This window comes from Excalfactoria chinensis, chromosome 1, assembly GCF_039878825.1.
Source record: "Excalfactoria chinensis isolate bCotChi1 chromosome 1, bCotChi1.hap2, whole genome shotgun sequence".
Taxonomy (NCBI): Eukaryota; Metazoa; Chordata; class Aves; order Galliformes; family Phasianidae; genus Excalfactoria; species Excalfactoria chinensis.
In genome coordinates, this window is record NC_092825.1 from 62885810 (window position 1) to 62911864 (window position 26055).

Consider the following 26055-nt stretch of genomic DNA (forward strand, 5'->3'; position numbering starts at 1 on the left):
CCGTTTATTCGACTGACTCAGATATGTTTTGAGAAATGGGTGTTTACAGGCGCCTCACAAACTTGGGCAATAGGCGTGCGAGCTCCTGCAGCGCGGCGCAGCCTCCCCAACCCCGCACGGGAATAAGAATCTCAGTGCGACTCCCGACAGCGCTCCGCTCCGATATCGTCGCACTCGCAGAGCTTGCAGCCGAGGTTCGGAATCCTTGTGAATCCTTCCCTCCTGCGAGAGGGGAGAATCCTTCCCCGCCGAGCGGGAAGCATCCCGTTGCATAGGGAACACGGGAGAGTCAGCGTTGCAGCGTGCCTAAAAACGTTGCTGGGGGGGATGGGGATGGGGGTGGGAGTACTGCTGCACGTGGGATGCTGGCGGTGCGGCTCCCTTTATGGGGTGGGAGTGGGGCTCCGTTGTTGCCCCGTGGGACGGGCGCTCGGGAGAGGCCTGCAGAGGGGAGCCGCCGTGCGGGGGCCCCCGCTCTCATCCTCCCTCCCGCGCTGCCGCTCGCGAAGTTGGGGCTTGAAGAAAGTAGGCAGAATTAGCCAAACGAGATAATGAAGGTTCCCCGTAATGGTTTTTACTGTGGGGAAAATTAACCAGTTGCTAATAATTGTACGGTCTCTAGGCCAGACGGTCCCTTTGATAAGTTAACATGTACTCCCTTTATGCTCCTGGTAGGGGGTAAACAAACGCCTGAACAAATACAAATACACATAAACACGAATGTGGAGAATGGCAGTATATGTCTTAGATCCAGATAATAAGTGTGGGTATTGTTATTTAGATGGCGCATACTGGGACACTTATCTTTTAGTACACTCCATTTTCTAACTGAATGCAGTGCTAATCGTAGGATTGAAAGCTATTGTAATTGTGTACCCATCTAAATGCTGACAAGAATATACAATTACATTGTTTGGAATTGAGTTTAATGTCCTCTGAATTTTATTAGCATTTATATTTACTTATGCATTAAAATTCTACACAAAAAGAGGTCAGAATAGGAGAGTTCCAGACATAAATATCAGACCCGTCCACACCCTCGCTGCATTTTCGCTGAGAATAGCGAAGGAATATATTTTAGTCTATTTTATTTTTAAAGGAAGTGATAGAATCTGAAATGAGCAAATAATGGGTTTCCATTCTAAGCGATGCCTTTTCTCCCTCTGGATTCTGCCGTCTTTTAAGGCTTTTTTTTTCTTTCTTTCTTTCTTTTTTTTTTCATACCCTACTTTTTTATTATTATTTATAATGTGCGTGCTACTGGAAAATCTTTCCACAGTATGCTTACCACCACACGATGTTTAAACACACATTATAAAGTGGATGTAATTGTAAACACTCAGAGGGATATAATTACATGTAGCAGATTTAGGAGCTAATTCTTTGCTTCTCTCTCTCCACTCTCTCTCTCTCTCTCTCTTTTTACTCTGCATTTTATCAACATAATTATTTTTTGACTACAGACTAACGCTCAGAAATTGACAGGCATCCATTATAAGCAGCAACTTGTTCACCAAATTGAAAAACAATGAACTGCAGGTTTATATGTGCCCATTGTCATACGAAATTACTATGGCTTTGTTCCACGAGAGGAAAAAGCTAATGGTTTTGAAACAGCAGGTGACAAAACACATTTTTTTTTTCTTACCCTCCCCTCTTATCAGTTTGTTGATGAAGTCATTACGACTGGGGCCCAGAATAGGGTTGGCCTTATTTTTAGCAGATAGACTTTTAATGAGTTCTATTGTGGAGACAGTCATGTTGATTTGCTTACATTTTTTTTTCCCCCCCTTCACTCAGAAACTCCCAGTATTGAAAAGCTACTATCAAAGGACTGGAAAGACAAGCTTCTTGCCATGGGATCAGGGAACTTTGGAGAAATAAAAGGTAATGCTCTTTCTGTGCTAAAACGAACCGAGAATGAATATACGTTTATCACGCGCTTTTTGCAACTTTGTTTGTTTGTTCCCCTTCCCTCGTCTTGAAAGGTAGTAATTCAAGGCTGAAATGAAGTGTATGCCCTCCATCTGTACGTAAATGCACGAATCAATGTCGTATTGCCCTAAGTGAATGAACTTATATAAAGCCGTTGTTGCACGTATCATTCCCTGTTATAAGAAGATAGATCCTACAGCTGAACTGAAAAAAAAAATGTAAATTCGCTTATCAAATGCAGGCTTATGTGTGGGATCAGAGCGTAGCAGCGCTCGGCTTCTGAAATCCGAGGCTACTCAAGAATTCCTTGTTCCTGTTTGTACGGATTTTGGTGATGGAGATTTTTTTTACTTTTCTGAATGTACTGAAAAAAAAAAAACCAACAAAAACCAACCCAAAAACCCAACAAAACCCCAAACCCACCAAAGTTAGTGGAATGATATCTCTAGGTACCAAAATTAGCCAGCTCAGATTTGAAAGGACAGCGTACAACATCTGTGTGCAAAAGCATGTTCTTTTAACGCCGTGCTCCAGAAGGAAAATGACAAAATTTGACCACCCTCCAGCAGCAGTAGCCTGTGCTTTGCCAAGATGTTTCCCCATTTTATGTATGTGAGGTCATGTTGGGGAACCTGTCGTTGTTTGTTTTCATGTAATTTAATATTTTCGTAGCTCTTCCTGAATGCTTGCGAGGAAGAACTGACTCAGAATACCTGCAAGTCAAACATTGCAGTTTTCAGAGCAGGCGTTGTGGTTCTGAAAAGAAACAGTGGGTCTGATTCTTCTCCCATTTCTATCGCTGTACATCTGGAGTAGTGAAATCAAAGCCAATGTTGTTCTGGGAATGTGAAAGTAGACTGAGATTAAAATCAACCCCTTCTTTTATGTTTTAAACGAGATTTCATTCCTCTCCATTATTTTTGGTTTGTTTGTTTACTAGCATCCCCAGTGCAAAGATCCTCATTCAGGCAGGCTCCCAGACCTTCTGCCTGGCTGGTATATGGACCTTCTGCACTAGAAGTGGGCAGTATTCAGTAAAGACTGCAGCATGACGTGCTCTGAGAGGTTAACACGTTGGTCAATGTGCAAAGATAGTGTTAATTTAATTATATGTGCCTTCCAGCTTGTCACAAATAAGCCATCAGCATTAGTTTGCTCTAGCCTGCTGACTTACACAAGTAGGAAAGTATGCCACTTGCTTCCCCTAGCTTCTCCCTAGGAGGCTGTAATTCAGAAAATATATATTCACTACATATGTAGGATAACTTTAGAATAGAATACGGTGCTTCGGCTCCAAACAGGCTCTGATATTATCGTTATAACAGAGGGCCAAACACTGAGTTCTTAATTCCCACTGAGCACATTTTCTGTAGGCGCACAGAGCAGGGTAGCCACTGGGCGTACCTGGGATTTCTGTTGTTTGGAAGCGCATTGTTTTAAAGTAACAGCGTTGGCTGCCATGGACTGACGAATCTTTAAGATGTTTTAGGCCTGAAGTACAGAGGCGGCTTTCATAGCCACTTTTGGGTGTGTGTTTTGGTGGTTCTCACAGGATTTCTGGAGCCGCTTTAACTCTTGCCGCACTGGAGCTGGCAGAGTTCGCGCAGTGGTTATGCTCTCCTCCTGCACTCAGTGAAGCTGCACTGAGAAGTGCTGTGCACTGCGAAGCAGTCTGCTCCCCCCTCCCTCCCATCCCGGTCCCTGTGATCTCGTTCTCTTGGAGGGCAATCTTTTTTCTCCCTTCCTCTCTCTCACAAGTTAAACTTGAAAGCAGCAGAGGCAGCTCTGTGCTAGCACGAAAGAAATTCAGCAGTCCTTTCAGTCTCGCCCGGGGGGAGGATGGGGAGCAACAGCACAGCCTCAAAGAAGAGTTTGCTTTGCTTTAATTTTTGTTTTTTAGCTTCATATTTTGAACACAAGTCGAGTTATTGTTCTGCAGCTCTGTTCAAAAGCCTCACATCTGACGCTTTTTAGTGCAACTGTGGTGCTGTGGTTGGGGGCATGGTTATTAGGTGTTTGGATCAGGTTTGGCAGTAAGCTGTGAAAACAGGCACTGGTTTATTTTTCCTACTGACTGCCGTGACAGTTGCAATTATTGTCCATTGTTCCTAGGTGGCTGGAAAGGAGGGAGGATACAATAGAGCATTGCCCTCTGGGGGTAAATGAATTTGACTTACAGGTTCTTGGGGGGTCACGAAGGCTGATTATTTAGTGCCCAGGAATGCGGTTTTCATGGTACCGCCAGCCTTGAGCGGCCAACGAACAATGGCTCAGCTGTATTGCAGCTGTATTTAGTGAGATAGTATGAAAGGTGTGCAAGTGAAGCTGGTTTGTAGTCACGTATGCGTGTACAAACACACGTATATTAGGCTAGAGAATGTTTTTGTCCTTCTATACAAGCAGTTATTAAGGTTTCCAGTTGTGAATTTTTAATTCTCTCTGTATTTATCTTGGCGGCTGTGTTTTTTTTCTTTCATTTCTATATTAGTGATATTTGGAAACACTGCACAACTGGTGTCTTATTGTTAATACACCCTGGAATGTGGACAGCACTTAGAATCTGCACTGCCCAACTGTCTTATGCGCTGAATAGTTTTTTCCACATAACTGTTCAAAATTTCATTGTGTTTTTCATTAAATCTGGGGGAGTTTTAGTATGTCATGTGCTAAAGTCTCAGTGCTGGACTAAGTATTGTTAATGCCCAAGTTTGTGTTACTGACATTGAATTTTATTTGCTGGTAGAGATTAAGAGAAAGGAAGATGAAGAGTTCACTTTCTATGAGTGTAATTTCTTTTAAGTTAGAAAGCAGTAGTGTTTTATTAATGATAAGAAGGTTTGTGGATGGTTAGAATAAGTTGCCAGACTCTCTAGTTTTGTATTGAGTTCTTCCTCTTCAAAGGTCTTAGAAGGATCTGCGTATGTCCAGGTACTAAAGGAAACGGAAATGTAGTAGTACGTTCCACGGCTTGATTAAAAGGTACAGGAAGGGAATGCCCTTAAAACTGAGCAAAGAACCTGTCATATCTATAAATGTAGTTTGAAATTTAGTTTGAGTGACTTCGTTTGCTTAGAGAGGCAATATAGGGCTAAGCATTATGAGTTTGGAAATGGAGAGTTCTAAAGAAATTTTGGTTTGAAAACCATGCAATTTTTACTCTGTTCAGATCAAGCCAGTCTATAGTAAAGCCTACAAAACATGTAATTGAGTGGACGTATATTAAAATAAAATGATATATTGAATTGGTTAAAGTCTGTTCAAACTTATTTATATCCGTCGTATTCAAGAAGGGGTTCAAAAGGCCTCTGCGTTGTTCAAGGATAACACAGTGTACTGGAGTTAGTGAGGCAGACTGAGAGCTTCAGCACTCAGGCTGATCAGTTCCAGGAAGGAGAATTACAGCCCTCCCTGCTCTCCTCTCAGCAGAGCCTGCTGCCATTTGGGAACTGTGAGGTGACAGTGGTTGCTTTCCTTTGAAGCAATGTTACTGACTGCAGGAGGTGCACCGTGTAGGGTGGACTTCTGAGAGATGGCTCTTTGCTATCAGTGGCAATACCCATAGTTAGAAACAACTGTGAAACTTGAGTTTCACTGCACAGACAAGGCCCAAGAGCAGGCCTTGGGGCTGGCTGCTGGCCCCTGGGTACATGGCGAGATGTGCGGCCTGGCTGCCACCGGGGCCTGGCTGATGCAGCCATGAATGAGACAGCTTCAGCCATGAGGAGAAATCTCGTTAAAACTTCCCCCGTGTATACAAAGCCCTTCTGCTAATCTTGTTCATCTCTCACTTATCGAGGGTTGTCAAGAAATATAAATACGCATTTTGTATGCACCCCACTTAGCTAATTTTGAATAGGTGTGTGGAACAAAAGGCTGAACTGACTTTTGTCTCCAATCTTTCGGAGTTGGTTTGCTGTTGAAGTGAAGCCATTGTTCGTAGTGATTGCTCCTGAACCTCTCAAGAAAGACTGGGCAAGCCTGAACCTGATTTTTTTGTTGTTTAAAAATCCTTCTCAGTTGTACCGGTTACTTCCTAACCAAGCCTGGCCAACTGTTTTCTGCACTCAGTGTCAAAGGGTTTGTCTTCAGGGTAAATCCAGCTCTTTTTTGTATCCACTTAAATCTAAAAGACTTTACTGGAGTAACTCCAGGTTTATGAGTGTAATTGAAAGCAAGATTAGCCTACCAAACCTAATCTTTAATGCATGATAACACAGATAACTTGTTTTGTTAAGGAACCTGTGCTCCAAGTAACGTGAAGTATCAGTGCAGGTATTACATCCCACTGTGTCAGATGGATGATGGGGCCGTATTTGCCCAGTCTCTAATCTCACTCTGTTTTGGGAAGATGGGGCACAAGAGAGTATGCAGTCAATGGTCTTAGGACTGCCAATAGTGGATAAAGAGAAATAATCCATTCAGTGATACTATAGCTCGTCAGAGCCTGTGAATTAAAGACATATGTTATGTAGATTCAATGTATGGATTAAAACGGATAATCTGGTAGGTGACACACAGAATCTTGAGATAAGTGGGCTATGCAGATTCGGTATATGGATTGTGACGGATAATTCCATTTAAGTAACGCTGGACAAGTTGAAGACAAGTAAGCTTTGAGTAGTGCTCAGGTTATGTGCAGTAATCCAGTGAGTGACATGTTGGATCTCATAATCTGTAAACTGAAGGCAAGAAAGCTAGGGATTCTGCATTTAGATGTGGACAGGAATGAGCTGGGGAGAAGGGAGAGAGATTATGCGTGGGGAATGCTCTGGGTTTAAACCTTTGACTAAGAAAACACAGATCCCCAGGAGATGTGTGAAAACCAAACGCAATCATGGGAGCTATGTAAATTTTGCATTTGCAAATTAATGGTTGAAAAATGTTTGCAAACTTCTGTCAGATGTGGACGTGTTGAATATTTTATTTTATTTTATTTTATTTTGTGGGTAGTATTGTATTTGGAGTGGGGAGAGGAGGGTAAGAAAGTCATTAAATGAAGGAGGTAAGATATGCGTGGTTGTTGGCATTTAACAGTGATAAATTCAATATTTATTGAATTCTTCTTCTTTGTGCGTATTTTTGGGGGTGTTTTAATAGTTGGCAATTTGCTGACAGAGGGCTTTAGTCCTTCACTAATATCTCAAAAGTGCTGGAGGGGGAACCTGCCCAGTGGCACACAGGGGAACCTACATTTTGAGAGGAAGTTTGGCAGCTGCCGAAATAGTGGAGGTTGATCACAGTGCAATATGATACTCTCAGACTGCAGAGCAGCAGACAGTGCCAACTGAGCCACACCAACGCAGAATTCCGGCCAAATGAAAGTCTGAAATGGAGATTGTGACTGGATGGAGCTGCTTCTATTTGATCCTAGGATGGGAGTTTAGTTGGGGGCAGCATCTGTGGAAGAGGAGGGTTAGAGTGTTGAAAGTTTTTTTTTGCATTGGAAATGCAATAAAAAATGAGAATCTGTAGCAAAGCCGGATTGTTTTTTGTAGTTCTTGTTGTTATTGTTTTGTTGTTTTGTTGTTTTTTTCTTAAAGATACTCAGTTTGATCAGGAAAAATATTAGGTTCTATTTAGAACAACTACAACTTTTATTTTTAAAAGTATTACTAATAGAGAAAACAGAATAAAATTGAACTAATTAAAGTAGCAAATGCCTGTGGCTTTATTTTGTTTGAGCATGTGGAGGCCAAACCACTATATTTAAACATCATGCCGAGTGCTGGATGACAAAAGGGAATTAAACCAGTTCTTCTTTGTACTAAAATTACCTCAAAGATGTGCTGATAGAGATGAATGTTGCTGAGCTACAATTACCAGTTTGTCAAAATAAAGCAAATACACATACATATTTCTTACTGTTTGTACTGCTACTGCATAAAATTCCTCTAGCAAATGCTGTTTCTCTAGCCGAGTCCTAGCTCCTTGTCTAGGCAGTCCAACAAAGAAAAGCCTCTGAGAAATAATCTCAATACAAACATTGTCTATTCCTTTTATAACCTTGACAGAAAGTTACTAACCTGTTTGAATACCAAGCTTTGTTTGCAGTCTACTGTACCAAAACTTTTTATGACGGCAAATGAAGAATGCTCACTGACATCTTTTTCCAGCATTGCGAAACAGTAATGTGTTGGGCTGTTGCAGAGCAGACAGCTAAGTTTTTGTTCCCACAGAATATTAATTCTTGAGGGTAGTAATGGCAAAATACGGTAATTGTTCATCATTTGTTTTTATTCATTCTGCAAAGTCTTCCACTGAAACCTAAAATATTAAGACTGTCCACAGGGTGAAATACGTAACTTCCTTTGAACTTGCTGTTCTAAAAAGGGCTTCTATTTGCAAGCAAAAAAGATTCATTATATAAATCTGTGGGTACAGGCAAACAGGTTTGAATTCTGGGCTTTTTCTTTATTTGTTTGTTCTGGTGGCGGCAGCCTGCTGAGTAAAAAGCAGTCAGAAAGTTTTCTTTTATTAAGCTGACTTCCCATATCAATCAGATGAAGTCATTTAATTTAGCAAGGTAGGTAGCTGTAAGCGATGGCAGTCATTGTGTAGCAAAGTTGGCTTAAATGCTTAATGAAAAATGCCAGTTTTTAAATGTTTACATCCTGGCAGCTCCAAGATTTACTGGCTTGAAAAGCTGTGTGCCAGTCCTTAATAAAACACTCCCTGAAGTATTGATCAGGGAACCATCAAGGGCGTTTGCGCATGTGCAAATGTCCATTTGCCCATGTCCACACACAAATACACATGCCCACAGTACCATATCAATACAGAACTTCAAGTACGTACTCATTGCTTGGTCATAAACATCTGACATTACTGTTGCAAGACAGAGAAAAGAAGAGTTTAAATTCTGAACTTACCTCAGCTGCTTAGATCTGTTATCAGACCACGTTTCCTGAAAGCGCGTAACAGCAGCTCCCCATTGCCTCTCATATACATCTCCAGGTGACATCAGCAGCGAGTCCGCCTGTGCAGCAAGGGGAGAATATTTCTCTTTAAAATTAATACAAGGTTTTAAGTAGGTCTTTCAGAGGAAGTGTGACAAAGATTAGTTTGCTATTCATTAGAAGAAGATGAAGCAGCCTCTCTATTTTACTTTCCTGATCTTCTTATGGGACGGAATATTAGTGAGTTCGGATTCCTAATGTGACAGAGCAAAAGTGAAATTGGGGTGAGGGAAGACTAAGAGTTGACAATGGGAATGAGAATGAAAATCTCAAGAAAAGATACTGATAAAACCCTCAAGAGAAGATACTTACTTTGTGGACCACTGCCTGGATGTATTTATTTATCTTTCAGATATAATAATGTTATTGTTAGGAGAACTTCAACTCTTCTGAGGACAACTTCATCAGTAGGCTGTTCAGTCAGAGAAAGATCATTCTCGACTCCTTCAACTTTGTACTGAGGCTGTTCTATCTCTGGCCTTAAAAATCTCACTGTAAAATACATCACTGCGGTAAATGCCTGGAGATGGCTCAGCTTTTAGCTGGTTTATGGGCTGTACTTATGTCTTCATCAGAACAACATCAGAGCTGAGTTGGCAGCACAGACCCGTTGCTTGGTTAGAGTCTTAGTGTTAGAGTGATTTCTTCATACTCCTTTAGGTAGGACCCTGGCCGCTATCAAGTGGGGTCAGGCAAAGATGCAAGCATTTATATACCGTGCATAAAGAAATCCGTGGCCTTTCTGAAGTCGTTCTGCTGATGACTTTAGCAAGGCCAGGAGAACAGCTTACAGTCCCTAAAGTTAAGAATGGCTTCAGGCAATTTTCTAAAACTTAAAGCTTCTGTTTTCTCATACGTAAAGGTATTACATACCTTTCTGCCCGCTGACAGTCATGCAGGAAATCAATTAGCTAATGCTTTGAAATTAAAAAATGCTCTGTACTATGTGCTCTACTTATTATTATACATCTTATCATTATTTGAACACGGAGTACTTCAAAATATTCTTATTTCCATTTAATTTTTCTTTTCTTCTACAAAGCTTTGTAGATACAGGAGGATTTTTTTTATTTTTATTTTTTCCTTTTGTAACTCTAGTTAATGATATGAACATAATACAATATTATTGTGTCTTCCAGGCTTTCTACTCGCGCATTGTTTTCTTTGATTTTTCTTTGAAAGACAGATGCTGACAGTTCAAAAGCTATTTACGTAATTACCTTGATAGTAAACTGACTGGGGGGATGAATTTCACCGTCTGTGTGTGTGCCGGGAAGCCTCTGATTGATAACATTCCTGGCTGTTTAATTGAGACACGGCTCAGGGATCGGGGAGAGCCTGGCCACGTCTTTGCCCCTTGCAGGGTGTGCTGGGAGCTGTGTGGCAGATCTGTGGGCTGGCTGCGAGCAAACAGCCTGATCACTTCAGCATTCGTAGCAAATGCTTCGAGTGCCTGTTAAAAGAAAATATTGGCTTTCCCAAATTCTCATTTACATTCTCATTCTGTCTAATAAATTACGATGAAGTATTTACTGTTTGGATTGCAAAAGGAGTTTCTCTGCCTTTTTTTTTTTTATTTTTTTTTTTTAAATTTAATTTTCTTTTTTTTTTTCTTTCCCTTTGCTTCTGTTTTGGATGAATATGCCAAGGTTTCTCCTGTTCGTTTTCTCACTTGAAGTGTGTCATTTGGTCATATTGGTGTCTTCGTTCTAATGTTTATTAAAATGTTACTGTCATTGCCAGTCTGAGGCTGTGAATCAGAACAAAAAATGTGTAATAGCTTATTTCGCATTTGAGTAAATTTCTTTTCCTACTTAAACACTATTATAGGTTGTGTTGATCTGAGATGAAGTTTAGGTTTGGCGATACAGCATGCCACTAATTTGAGTCTTCTTTGATTGCCATCTGCTGTGGGTGTTGCATTCACAAATACTTAGTTTTTTTCTCTCTCTGGATCTCTTATTGTGGTGGTCGAGAATAAGCTGATGCATCTGGAAGGCATCTTCTCTTGGGCTATTCCCTGGATCAGATCATAGTGTGTAGGGTGATGCCCTGTTTTCTGTTGTTCTGCTAAGCTGTGAGAAACTCCCATTTTGCCCTTGCAATGGTAGAGTACAGAGAGAATGGAACAAGTGCCTACAGTAACCTCTGAAAGGCAGGGTGACCTGGTGGGTGAAAGCTCTGTTAAACATAAAATGTGCAATATCTGTTCATTGTGCATCTGACGGTAGTTAGGAGTAATTATCGAGGCAGCCACTGATATACACCGCTCTCCTTGCTCAGTGTGTGTGAAGTGATCTAGCTTGCTGTCAAGTTGTACGCTGCAGTGATAGGCACTTGTTTTACCTCCCAGCCATACTGCACTGCAGAGTGGAAGTGCTGCAGTCCTACACATAGTGGTGCAGGGCCAAGAGCAGCTCCAAAACCAACTTCAGCTCCATGCTGCAGGGAGCTCGCAGTGTGGTGACAAAGGTGCCAGAGGCAGCTGCTGGGGCTGTGACTTGTCCTTGCTGAGCTCTGCACCACCACCAAGGGTCTGGCAGGTTGGCAGCATGGGACAGCTTGTGGCTTCCTGGGCAGCATCTATTAAGCACCTGTCTTCACATGGCTGCTGTTGTGGTTGCTCAAAATGCTGATGCATTTTGCTGTGTAACCTGCATGGTCTCCGAAATGGAAATCCCTTGACTGCTGGGAGACTTCAAACAATGATGGAAGTTCGAATCTTCTCATGAAGGCTAAAAGAGAGAAAAGAGTGATGACAAGATGGAAGTACGCTTTTCTCACCTACCTGTAATTTACAGCAATGAGAAATGGGCACAAAAACAGCAGCTAGTGCTTGGCAGTGCGTTTAAATTCACACTTATAGTCCTGTAGCAATTAAAGCTGTTCACCATTGTGTATATAACTTTTCAGTATTAATGGGTCTTCATTTTTTATGCAAGCAAAGTAGTTTATAAATGGCAATTGTTAAACTGCAGTTTTGTTAGCTCCTTCCATGAAAGAATTATAGAAAACATAGTTAGAAAACACTAGGTAGAAAGGGTAAAATGCAAGATATCAAACACTTCACATTATGACCAAGACATTCTGATTCAGGTACTTCGTTTTAAATTTCACACTTGTATAAGCCACCAGTAATCTGCAAAAACAAAACAAATCAAAATTCCTCAAAACTACCTGTGAGAGTAGTTTTGATCTTTCCATTGTGCTGGTTGTTTGGCAATACAGCTGAGTACTTACTTTGCAAGGAAAGATCCCTTGAAGACTTGATATTACAATTTAATGTTAGTGGAGTTATTGGAAAGGTAGGATAATCACATAAAAGTATCTAAGTTGTGTTTTCTAGAAAGTATTCTCCAAAGAAGTATATTTCTTAAAAGCTGTCGGTGATAAATTCTCCCTTCCAGTTTATTAATGGCCTCAGATTGTTCAAAGGAAAACAATGGTTCTGTCAGACTACTCCCACTCCAGCTGATAAGCCAAAGACTTGGTACAGTACTTACCAAGTTAGTACATGAAGCATCCCCTCTGGGCGTTTCAAACTTTCTCCAAAAAATAATTAACAATGAAGAGATCAGTTCCTCTGTGTTTCTCTGTGGGAGCACAGCCATGGTACACCTATAGCTTGGGCTTGGCTGACAGCAGCATTCTGTGGCTACTTGTTAGTCACCCAGATTTTCTCCCTTGTTCCTGTAGTGTAGATCTAGCTGTTGTGTCCCTGGGAAGCAAGCGGCTTTTTGCTCCTCTATAGGTGAATGAGATCATGGAAGAGCAGTGCTAGCAGGTTGCCCTTGCAGTTTGGTGCGCCAAGTCACTGCTGGGGCATGTGTGGAGAGCTTTAGCATGTGGGAGCTGCAGAGGATATCGCTGACTACTGAGATGTCTTTTGCTGCTGCTGTGAGGAGCTCTGTGACCCATCTGTCTGTCAGTCCCTACAAATGGAGGTGTTTTTTCACCTGTCAAAGGTGTAGGGGGGATTAATTTAGCTTTACACTGTGCTTTTTGACTCCTGTCTGAAAGCTACTATGGGATCTCAGGATGCACTGGTGAGCCAGTACTGGCTAAGTATCTTCAGTGTACATCACTGCATTTCTTGAATTATTTGAGAGCAATTGCCCTTTGCTAACCCTACTAAGGGTTGTAACTAGAAACCTGCTATATTCTTTCTCTCTGTATTTTCTTCTCCTTCACACTCTTGAATCCTCATAAAAGTTGAGAAGAAAATATTTTCTTGTTTCAAATATCTCAGTGTAGTACACTGTGCTGTACTGTGAGAAAATGGTCTTTAGATGAGTATTATTACAATGAACTGCTAGCAGCTGATAGGGCAAGGAAGGAGCTGTCTTTTCAAGTAGTTCTGCTGTGCAACTTGGAAACTGCACCCTTTTCCCTAGAGAAGAATGTAGGAAAGGTAGAAGAGTGGCAGTAGCGCTGCTAACTAATTCTACATTAGGAGAATTCTAATTCTACATTAGGGAGCTAGGAGATATAGAGGTTTTTCTGTAGGTATGGTAAAGGGAGGACGGTTGGACTAGATGATCTTATAGGTCCTTTTCAACCTTGCGATTCTATGATTCTATACATCCAGGTGGCAAGTGCATCACTTAAAGCAATTCTCTCCAATGTTTGAAATAATAATATAAATTTTAAAAAGTGTTTTCTTTGCCTGCATTACTATTTTAGCAGTTTTCAATTTCTCTGAGCCTTTAACAGCAGAGTTTTAAGTCCTGTGGATATTATTTCCATACAATTCTCAAGTTTCCATCTCCTTCTACAGCTAATGTTCTGCTGTAGCCCTCTGTTGTGTAATAGGGATATTTCTACCTAGGCCTCCAATATCTTAGTAAAAAATCAAGTTACATTTCCTTTGTACAAAATATGTATTCTTAGTATTTTCCCAAATGTCTGTAATTGTCTAGAAAAGTGTTGGAAGGATTTTGCTTAAGTCGGAAATGGGATGCTGCTTTGGAGTGAAAAGATGAAATTCAGTGAATATAAATGAAGCTAAATATCAAGTGAATAACCCTAACAGTGACACCTGTAGGGCTGTGGGCCACTCTTTCAAAGCATGAAGTAGATGATTCAGTCTTTCAGACTTTTCAATCTAATGTCGAAAGCTGTAGTAAATATATTGTAGGGAACATTCCTGCACTGGCAGGGGGGTAGACTAAATGAGCTATTACAAGTAGCTCTTTTCCATGTCTGACTGATAGTTGGCTAGGAGCATGTGTAGTGTAGTCACCAAATTTTTTCTCTCTTTCATTTTTTTTTCCTCTTGGAGAGCATTGGTGACGTTGGCAGACGAACACTTCCTGCATTTTAGAAAGGTTTGTGTGGCAGGGTTGTCCCAAAAAGCAGATTATTTTCGGAGGAGGCATAAAGACAGATAGTCCTAATCCTTTCCTAAGGCTTTTTTGAAAAGGTTTTCATGGCTCTGACTCATATGATAGGGTGTGGTGGTATTGGAGATATCTGCGGATTAGCTGCTACGCATATTTTCTGGTCTTTTAAATTTGTAGTACAATGATACTAGATATACTAATAGTGCATTTTTTTGTTGTTGTTTCTAATGTGTGATTCATAGCTTTTTTTTTCTTGGAATTTTTTCTTCCCTTCCTTTATAATCACTGTCACTCTGGGTGGAAGTAGGGCTTCTTACCGAATGATTTAGAGATAAAGGTTAGTCAGTTCCTGTGTCTGGGTTCTCCTTTAAAGAGCATCTAGTGACAGTAAACATGAGAGATGGTGAGTTGCACTTCACTCAGTTTTTCTGATATGTTTCTGCGAGGCTTTTTCCTTTAAAAATATTAATTGATGGCGAGGGCAGTGGTACTCATTATTAACACTTTAAATACTCTATCACTTCATCAGGACATTTGGAAATGATGTAGAGGCTGTGTGCTGTGGGAGTAGCAGTGGGGAGGCAGAGAGGTCCCACCCCAAGGGAACCCCCCTATTTCTCACTAAATATGCAAGGAAGGTTTATACGCACCTTACAGTTTCTGCAAGTGCCAAAACATTGATGTGTCTAAGTTATAAGTTTCTGCTGAAAACTCAGTAGTTTATAAAAACCGGAAATGTTAATTTTGATGCCTCTGAAATGTATACAAGGTTTGAAGTTTGAAACTCAGAGCAGGCAGTATTTTTTCCCCTTCTGAGATGATAGAAAGGCAGCAGAAAGTAGACAAATGGGCAAGAGAACATTGAAGGGAGACCCTGGATCAAAGTTTGCATATGGAATTATCCTTCAGGGTTCATTTTCATGAGGAAAGATGGGCCGTAATGTGCCATAAATTGCAATAGGTTGCTGCTCTTTGGTTCAGCTAAAACTTTGCTTACACTGAACCTGCAAAACCTAACTAGCTCTAAATTTCCTCTCTTCTCTTTCCATTTCTTTTCCCCCCCCCCCCCACCATATGATGCCCAGGGACTCCAGAAAGCCTCGCTGAGAAAGAAAGGCAGCTCATGGGTATGATCAATCAGCTGACCAGTTTGCGAGAACAGCTGCTAGCAGCTCACGATGAACAGAAGAAACTGGCTGCCTCACAGATCGAGAAGCAACGCCAGCAAATGGAGCTGGCTAAGCAGCAACAAGAACAGGTGAGTGATTATGATGGCGGCTTTCAGCGTAAAATCATTTTCTAGAAGGTCTCCCCAGGAGATTATCTTTTAGGATTTATACTTCCTAAAGGTGTTATTCATCTCTTTTTGTTTTTGTTTTTTTTTTCTTTAATATTTGTTTTCTTAGGTGAAGAAATGTGAACAAAAATAAATTGGAATACTGCCTTAATTTGCAATATATGATACTGTGTCTTTTAAAGATATATATATACCATATTGGGGGTATTGTCTTCCAGTAGTTTTGTTGTTGTTGTTATGTTTTCTTTTAAATATGTGTAAATAAGTGTGCAAATTCACTCCTGTATAATCTCCAAGTACTGCTGGTGTCCAGTGGTGTTCAATAGGAAGGGAATAAACAAAGTGTAGGATTTGGGTTGTAATGAGGCAAATGAAAGGATTGTTTTGCCAATTGTGGAGTAAAAAAAAAGTGGGAAACAATATAAGGTCAGAGAAGAAATTTGACTTTTTTTCTTGTACACTTGTGAGGCTTGATTTTGAGTTCTTGCAAATATTTCCTCCACTGAAAACGTAAACATGCTTTTGCACGTGAACAGTTCCATTGTGAACACACCAACACAATTTATTTTATGCAAAACCACAACTTTCCTGACAAACTTGCACCATGTGAATTCTAACAGAAATGAATGCCTGTTTCTTTACCTGAACAGAAAATACATCGACATCTTTAACATTTTGCCAGTAGTCCACTCTGGTGCCTCTTATCTGGAAGCATTTGATCTGTCTGAGCATGTATCTCAGCTTGTAATGAAACTCATGGAACTCTGCATTCAGTCATGGTTGTCCTACTTCAGTATTATGTTAGTAGTATGTATGCTAACAAATCTTAAGATTCTAAAGCACTGCTGACATCTTCAGAAATTCTAGCCCCGTTTTTCTTTCTTTTCTTTCTCTATTAAAAGCTTTATCTTAAATACTGTGTATTTTGGCCTCACACCTGAAATCCCACATAGAGTAGGAAAAGTGGCATACTTGTTAAACCAGCCAAGTTGTATCACGCTGTTGTTTACATGGAGAGAATGGATGAAGGCGTGAAGGTGTAATTGGCAGGATCCTTCCATTAGGAGACATCCTGCAGGAACTATTCCCTTTGCCCTAACTATTGAAGACACCACTGCTACAGGATGACTGAATGATCTGAGAGTGAAAAGGAAAATGGAGAAAATTGGAAAAGTAAAGGAAAAAATGCTGCAGGGTTTTTATTGGCATAACCAGGATTTATTTTTTATTTTTATTAATTTGAGAAAATGTGTATAATTCTGTTGTATAGAAATCAGACTTCTAAAAATACATTAATAAAATAATTTTGGTTGCTTAAAAAGATGCTCTAGAAAGAAAACACTCTTGTAGATGTGGAACTAGCTATGAACGAGTGTTTTTTATGCTAATAGTTTAATGAGAGAAATGAAGGAAAATACCTAAAGGGAAGAATGCACAAAATTCCTCCCAGTAAGTATGTATAAGTTCCCATCTGACCCTGAGATGTGTACACATTCCACAGGAGAATTGCAGTACTCCTTAATGTTTGTATTGCTGTGCTAGCTATTCATGAGAGCAGAGCTTTTGTGATGACTTAGATGAAAGTTTTCAGAGTTTGCTTTTTCAGTTTGAGGCATATCATGGTTTATCTTCATTCATCCTCTAAGAACTCAGATTTGATTACATTACTGCTTGCTTTTTCCTTCACCGTATGCAAAATATATCTATGCTACAGCTCCCAGTCATTTAGTCAATGGAGAGAGAGGTTGGAAGTCTTTATGGAAAAACACATGACTTTGAGAGGAGATGTGTAACTACCCCATCAACTTGTGTGAATCAGGTTCAGTGTAGAGCCACATAGACTGACTCTGCCCCTTTATCTCTTTTCTGCTGATTTGCCCATTAAAGTACTGAGAGTAACAATCATTATTCCAAACCCTGTTCTGATCTCTTTGTGTCTGTTTCTACACCAGTGAAATACACCACTGCCTCCTGAGTGTCCTATTTCCTCTCATGGAAAACTTTGAATAGGTGGTACCAAACATAAAAATAATTTTACCGTTCATCTTCCTTTTCCTTGCCTTTTCTGCCTTCCTTTACTATTTTTCATCTTTTCTACCATCTTCTGTAGCAGCTCTTCAGGTAATGAGAAAGGAGAGATTTTTGTCAGTGTTTCTCCTGAAATCCATCACGGCATTTTGTAACATTTTCTTTCACAGTTGTGTTTGCTATGAGTTGCTCCTGAGCATGAGCACTGTGGTTCAGTGGCAGTCCAGGTTGCTGCCACCCACACTTGAAAGTTTCTTAGCTTAAGAGAGCAGCTGACAGGACCAAGAAGGGTGGAAGTTTGCTATGCAGTAACTCTAGGAATCGTGATACATATCTTACATTACTTCTGTGCAATTTCTCCACAGATTGCAAGACAACAGCAGCAGCTCCTGCAGCAGCAACACAAAATTAACCTTCTTCAGCAACAGATCCAGGTCAGAGACCGTATCTCCACCCATATCCCTGTTATCCCTTTCCTTTCTATTCTCCATATTTTTCCTCGGGCATTACTGTCATAGTATCTTTAAGGATCTCTGCAGATGGCTTACATCTTACTTATGGAAACACATGATGATGTTACCTGTCATTAAGTGAAAAAAGTTTCTGTAAGGCCTTGAGTGAGTAGCACTACTCCTACAGGAATGAGAAAGCAGATGAGAGAGGAGCTGGTAGTGTGAGCAAGGATTTGCGGAATGAAACCCTCTGAAAGTGCTCTTCAAATTTAGATCAGGAGTGGCAAAAAACATTGCTAAAATGTATTGGATTTCAATGGATCTCTTACAAATCTGTTTTTGAGGTTTTGCTGAATCGGTTCACTTCAGTGATCTGTAATCAAGTCTCTCCTTCCCATTGCCTGTGAAAGTCAGGAAACTTTCAACACGTTAGGCGAAGTAACTGTGTGAGAAACTGGACTAAAGGTTGGTTAGATCCTAGAGAGCAACAAGGCTCTGTAGGAATCTAGGCATCTATGTGTTTACTCCTGGTAGGACAAAAAAAATTGCTAATGCAGCGTAACCAGTAAACTTTAATTTCTTTTTCCTCCCTTAACACATTTGGAGGTCTCTTTTCATGGCAATGATTGTATTTCAGTACTTTTCTTCTGCATGTTTATATGCATAGCCCTGTTCTCGGTGTAATGCAAATCAGTTTGCCCGTGAAGGTTTACAAGGAATAAGAAAGGAGGGGTGTGACATTTACAGCTATCTAGAGTCATGGTAGAATCTTGGACTGTTTAAGTATGCAGTTATTTACAGAGCAGTGCAAGTTCGTGTGGAAGTGAAAGTTATGTCCTGTTTGTTCAATAACATCAGGATCTTCCTTCCAAACTGCTTTAGAACGAGTCACCTAAAATTACAGGCTGTATCCAGGCTGCAAAAGTGTAATTCCAGCAAAATCAGAGGAGTTGCAAAAAAAACTGGCTAATGTTTCAAATAATGCTGTTTCAGTATCAGAACCTTTGTAACCATGAAAAACTTCTGGTGAAGTTTCACCCCTATGTTACAAGGCAACATGTATACAAGATGTGAGTTGCTGAAAAGAGTTTTTATATTAGAAGACCTGGATTAGGTTTAGCCTCTTAATTTTTGTGTGTGTGTGTGTTTGGGGGGGCGTTTCCTGGGTTATTCTTATTTTTTTCTTTTTTAAAATTGCACATGGGAGAAATTTGGGATTTTTTTTTTTTTAATTTCATTATCTGTAGTAATGCTTATAAAGAAAAACAATAGCAGAACCTCTACAATAGCAAGAAAAGTATTTACATTTTTAGCATTAAGCTTTGAGAGCGATAGAGGAAGTTGTTTTATAAGCAGTGAATAAAAATAAATTGAAGTAACATAATTTGACCCCAAGCCTTTTAAGTTTTAAGGTCTTGTAGATAAGAATGAAGTATGTCTTTTTTTAGGGTCGTGGAGAACACTGATTATTGATAATGAGATATAGAGCCTTTCATCTCTTGATCCCTGATCCAAGTTTGACCTAAGTCAGGAGTAAATGAAAGTCAGCTAGCTATCATCTGATACAAGCTGGAAGCCTAAGACATGATTTGGAGGCCTGTCCCAAGGGATTTTGGATGAAATATTGACCCCATCAAGGTCAGAATTTCACCTCCAGGGTCCACTTCACACAAAACCCATCAAATTTGGGCACTCTCCTTTTGGATGGTCACATGATAAAGGTCAAGAATTATAGAGGCGGAGAGACAATACTGTCCTCTCATTCCCACAGAGGTGATCTATTTGTAGTGAAATTTGGGTTCTGCTGACTGCCTCTGGACAGTTCCACTGTCTGGATGGTCTTGTAGTCTCCTGAGCCCTGGCTGCAGTCCAATTATTGTCAAGTCTCTGGAAAAAAAAAATCATTTTTAAATAATAAAAACCACTGATAATGTTTATCTGTGAATTCAGTGCAGTACATTTCTTCTCAGTTCTATGTGTAGTTGACTGCGGTCAGAGTAAAGTAGCAATTCCCCAGGAAATCTGCGTTTATGTATAAATGGAGACAATGAAGTAACCCCAACATGGCCATGTTTGAAATGGTTGGTGAGTTTACAATCAGGTTATGGTGGGTGGAACAAAACTCTGACATGAATGTAGCTGTGAGTTCAGATTTTCTGACCTTGCCCTAATTAATCTAGCAGGCTGCTGTCACACTGGCCCAGAGTTTTTATATAGCATTAGATTTATTGACAGGGAAATATTCCTACAAAGTCTGGATAACTATTTGACTTATGTGCAATTGAATGATTAGGCTGCAGTTATGAACACAACCTATTTATGACAAAGGATTCATTTTACTTGAGCCAATTTTTTCTAAGCTTGTAAGAGTTGCCATAATTCCAGATAAATTATTACACAGAAAAAAGCTATTGAAATATTGTATTGAAAGCATAATACCCTAAGGTTAAAAGAAAGCACAACCTGACTGACCCCGTGATTTATGACTCTTTTCTCTAAGTGCTCTAACTTGGAAGCATTCCCCTCTCTCCCCACCCCAGCATATATTCACCAGTACACACACAATGCATATGCAGGGAGAGATTGCCTTGTATCTCTCCTCCTTAGAGAACTGCAGTTGCTGAGTTTAAGTACAACTCAATTAAACTAGCCGCTTCTCTGCTGGTGAGGAAAGGATGTGTTAGCTACTTGAGCTTGGAAAAATGTACCTGGCACATGAGTGTCTAATTGACATTGCATCTTTTTCAAGTCCCTCTCTTCCTAAGTAGCTGGAAGGCAGTTTCACTAGCATGCAGGGCTAGCAGGTTGTCTTCATATAGAGAGTTAAGCAAAAGGTAGTGCTGAATGGGAGAAAAGTTGCTGATTAGATTGAAGTCAAGAATCCATATAACCTCATAATGCTAAAACATGATCTAAGCAGGAATTTATGCTTTGGGATACTGTTGTAATATTTTTTGGCTGCTTCTTTTGCGTCTGTGTGAGATGTTCTACTCCTCGTTTGTGAAAGGGGTTGAGTTTCTCTGACTGAACTAAGCTTTCTCCTATCTTTTTTTACCACCCATGCACACTGCCTTCAGTTCTGATTTATTTTTCTTTGTAGTTCCGTGCAGAGTGATTGGGATCTTCTGCCCTACACACCTCAGTTTCTTTATTTTACCAGATTTGAAACTGAAACTTTGTTCCATTTTCTCTTATGCACCAACAGCCCTGAAGATTTCAGGCTGTGTTTCAGAACAGCTCTGTGGTGATATGCAGACATGATTAACTGTTCAGCAGGTTCTTGGACAAAGTCTGGTTTTGTCCTTCATGGCTTTAGGGGAGCTCACAGTGTCACCATGAGTGACTTCATAGTGTTATTGTTCTTCAGTATCAGTCAGGGGATCTGTAGCTGTTCCATCAGGAAGAGCTAGTTGTTCCTTTACTATGGTGCTAAGGCGGCCCCCAGAGCTCAGGCAGTGAGCACAGATGGTCTTGTGCCCTGAAGGTCCACCTCCAAGGTGCAAAGTTTTGGACCCTGATACAGTTTACACCTTCCACTTGCTCAGATAAAAACTAGCCTAGGTTGACGATGGAATAGTTTTGAAGCTCAGTGACAAAAGTCACTTTAATTGAACTATAAATGAAATCCAGTTGTTAAAATTCATAAGGCAGCTCATATTCAGTATGGCATGGTTGGTAAAATAGGTCAACATTGCAGCCTAAATTGTGATAAACCAGTGTTGCTAATCGCACAGTTTTGTGGGAGGCCTGACAGTGTTTTATGTTTTTTCCTTAAACCCCAGCTTTTGGAGTCATGTGATGACAAAAATGCCAGCTTTCATTTATTCAAAATGTAAATTTCTAGCTCTCATATTTCCAGGCAAAACTTGAAACCATGAAACACTACAAGTTCCAAAATTAGAAGGCAAACAAAACAGAGGCCAAATGTTGTTTTTTAAACTGTTCTAATTTTTAGTCTTTTTTTTTTTTTTTTTTTTTTTTTTTGGAGAGCCCAACTCGAGATCTTGCAACACTTCAGGTTGCCAATAATGTAAAACTAAGATCTCAGTGCAGCATGTAGAAGGAGCACCACTTCACAGTGTCTCTGCACTGGGCCACAGTTGAATAGTACCAGTACTCAGTTACTAATTTGTTTCAATGCTGGGTGATGCACTGAGCCCAAGTACTGAGTACTGTTTGAAATGTGTCCTGCCAGACAGCGATTGCTTAATTACATGGGGTTTTGATATAGGGTTTTTATGTTCCTTCAGAACCAGAGACTTGTCAGAAGATGTTCTGATGGGAAACCTCTGGTTAGGAAGTGTGACTGAGGAACCAGCGAATTCTGACTAAGCTCTGCTGCAGATACAGGAGGGTGACTCAAACACTTTGCCTGCTGGGCAAGCTGTAACTTCTGCTTGACACCCAGCTTGGCATGCAGGCAATTCGGCACCCTGTAGCACTTGGCAGGTGTTCTTCTGCCCTTTGGAGCCTGGGGTGAATGCTTAATAGGCCTGCAGGGCTTTGAGCTCTGTAGGGCTCTGGCAGCTTGTGTGAAATGGGCTGTGGGCACCACCATCCTCCAGACACTGCGATTCTTCATATTACAGACTTCCTGGCTTTTTGGCATCCCTCAACTGTCTTGGGTGTCCTCCCAGCTCTAAGTAAGGCCTTCCTGTGTGCATGTAAATCTATATTTCCATCTTTCCCATCCACTGTTGGCTGGCAGTATCCCTTTCCCCTTGAGTTGCATTGGTAGACGGAGAAGTCTGGCTGTGCTGATATATACCCAATTCAGAATATTCCTATTCTTATTAAGCTCTGAGGTTTAAGGTGTTGTTCCAGTTTGGAATGTAATAAAATCTCAAACACTTGGAATTTCCTGAAAGATGATTAGCTGTAGCAAAATCTATTTTTCAAGATCTAACTATATTTTTGGGGGAAGGAAAGGAGGATTTGGTTTCTGTGTTACGCAGAAGTTCAGAAAAATATTTCTTATGCCTAATGTGCCAAGATAGAAATGACACAGTTGTTATTGTCAGAACTTTCCAAACACAAAGAGGCTCTGGTTTGATTCCAGCCTTCCAAAACACTGGTAAGAGGGCCTGCCTCCAGACTGCTTTAGATACCATAATTTGTGCACACGGTTGTCTATGGAGACAATTTCTGTTGTTTAGACTTCTTGTTGCTTTTGAACTGCTCAGGTTAATGATCATCTCTCACCCTCAGCTGGCTGGTTGTTGTTCAGGCCTGTTTGAATTCTGTTTGTTAGAGAAAACTTTGAGATTTTCATTAGCATGGTAACAGATGAAATTTAGTTGTAAAAAGTAACCGTAGTTCCTTCTTGTTGTGAGAAGACGCTTGACTGTTCGGATTAGGAAATCTGGAGATTTATTCTCTGCTTCAACAAATTTGCACTCAAAATTGTACAGCACACTCAACCTTTCATTTTCTTTGTCCTTTTGGAAAGCAAACTCGAGCAAGGCCACTGTGTGAGCTAAACACTTGGAGTGGTTTGTGCCTATAGAGAGTACAGATCCTCAGAGCAACCTTAAGGACATGTGAAATCTCTTTCTTGGTTCCTAACTTCTTACGTGACTGTAACCTAGATTTCTCTAGGAGAATTTGAAGGGCTTTAGATGACGAATCCTTCACTCAAGACACGAAAATGAGCAACCACTACACAAGTGGTTGGTTACAGATTTAGTAATGTCTCTTCTGTGTATCATCGTTTGCCTGAGAATTCTGGTTTTCTCAGAAGTCAGTGACAGCTGAGCAGTGCTGGTGCTACGACCTCTTTGCAAGCCATTGCACAACAGAACAGTATTAATTCTTCTGTAATTAGAGTCCTTTTTGCATATCAGAGAGAGGTGAGGACAAAAGGTTTCCTTCCTAGACAATAAAGCTGTTGAAGTGAGGGCTTGATCCAACTCCCTCTGAACTTAGTGAAAAGGCTCTTACTCATTTTAGTGGGAGTTTAATGAGACCTTTTTTCAGGAGGAAACTGTGAGAAAGTATCTTCCTTCTCATGCTACAAAATGTTTTCAGAACAGGCTCTGTCCACTGAGCCAGTTTGTTTTCTTGTTGTTTTTTCTTTTTTCTTTTTTTTTTTAACCAGTGTGGATATGACAAGCTGTGACTTCTCAGTCAAACCGACTGGACTCATAGATAGGTTGGGGACATTTTGTCCAAATTCATCATGTGTCAGGAGCAGCTGTTTTCCAGCAACTTATAAACATGGGCATACTGAATTCAGTGAGACAGGCCCAAGAAGGAGTCACACTGCAGCCTTTCCCATGACTTTGCAACCTCTTCCCAAACAACTGAGGTTGCCGGCAAAGAGGCTAAACAATTGTTTCTCACAAAAACTCTGCAGCTGATGTCCTATCAGTTATCAGAATAACTTGCCTGTCCCTTGAGCAGGGAAAAGCCCCTGGGAAATTAATTATTCGAAAAACAAAACAAAAAGGAAGAAAAGAGAGATGAGGTTGGAGGAGGAGATAGGGAAAGGGAGGAGTGAGAAGAAAAATCTAGGCTAGAAGTCGGAATGAGCTAATTGCTTTTGGAGTTCAGCGAATAACGTATGTGTTTTGCTGAGGGACATGATGCATGCGTTTTTGAGTAACCTTCACTTCCTTCCATTACCCTAAAAGTTAGGTCACATAAAAGACTACACTTATTTATGTGCAGAGGAATATTTTCCGCCAGTATACCATGTTCCTGCTCCCAAAGATTACCTCTATAGCAGGCATCTTCTTCAGTCTCAGGCCTTTCGTACATTCTTACATAATCCAGACTTGCTGACTGGTGTAGTGTCACCCATGCGGGCAAGGAGAATCTGTTTGATATTTGTATGACTTGGATTTATTGGGATTGAAAGCATATGCTTTCATCAGATAAATCCAGGCTTTTTTTTGCCTGTGCTGAGGTACATAATTGAAACAGCACTTGTTGACAATGAAGCTTTCTCCAGTGTCACCAATCCTTGGTGTTACCAGTGGTTGGCTTTTTCAGACCCACTCTCCAATTTCAACATCTCCCTGAGGCACTCCACTGTTTGTACCCCTTTCTTCCATTTCCAGTTCCCTGAAACTTTGATCTTTCATAGGCAGCTGCTCACCTTTTTCCTCATCAGCTACTCCTTTCTTCCAGCTTACTCTTTTTCTTTTTTATTTTATTTTATTTTATTTTATTTTATTTTATTTTATTTTATTTTATTTTATTTTATTTTATTTTATTTTATTTTATTTTATTTTATTTTATTTTATTTTATTTTTTATTCCTTCCCAGTCAATATTTCTGAGGTCTTTTTACTGGTTTTCATCAGTGTTTTACTGGCTGTAGGGTGCGTGTATGTCGTTTTGCGAATGCCTTTGTTCAAAATATGTGGGGTGGTGGATACGTGCTTATGTGAGTTGTGTTCACGTATCCATGCAGGTATTTACACAGCAGAGGTACAGGAGCAGAAAGCACCACAGCAGTTTGTGTAAGTGGCTTGGGAAGCTGAATGTGAACTCTTTATGGCTGTGATCTTGGCCATATGGAGTGTGTGTAGTCATGAGCACTTTTGTTGTGCAGCCAAAAAAAGGCTGCCACTGCTGCCTCTGCAGCAAGGTAAAGCAGGAGATAACAATAAATTTTTTACTGCTGGCTGGCGGAGGTGTTTAGGATGTGTTTTCTTTATATCTTCAACCGCCCCTAATTGAAGATGCTTTAAAATTGAATGACTAGCAGTCAAAACGTGTTTGCTTCAAGCTGAGAAGAAAAATGCTGGTGTCTCTGCTTCCAAACTGATTGCGCTTTGTACACAACTGACAGCCACAGTCACTTTGAGTGACTGATAAGTGGGAAGCTTTGCCACTTATCAAGGAATGCACGCTGAAAAGAAAGGACTGGAGCCGTTCAGATGCTTTGGCATGTTCAAAATAACATCTCACATCAGTCAGACTCTGAGGCACTAGGAGACATTTCAAAATAAACTTTATATCTATCTATCTATCTGGAGGCAAAGATTCAATTTAACAGACAAATCACTCTGTGGCATCACATTGGCTCTGAGAGAACAT

The 26055-nt window shown here is 40.4% G+C and overlaps 1 protein-coding gene across 13 annotated transcripts in view; it reads left to right on the forward strand.

The window, feature by feature from the left end:
* Positions 1-26055, forward strand: part of SOX5 (SRY-box transcription factor 5) — a 642538-nt gene that overhangs the window by 484088 nt on the left and 132395 nt on the right. For all 13 annotated transcript variants that reach the window (XM_072349118.1, XM_072349139.1, XM_072349148.1 and 10 more), the window contains 3 exons: positions 1801-1887; positions 15319-15491; positions 17924-17992. In XM_072349118.1, the coding sequence (XP_072205219.1) occupies positions 1801-1887; positions 15319-15491; positions 17924-17992 (329 nt within the window). The remainder of the gene's footprint in view (positions 1-1800; positions 1888-15318; positions 15492-17923; positions 17993-26055) is intronic.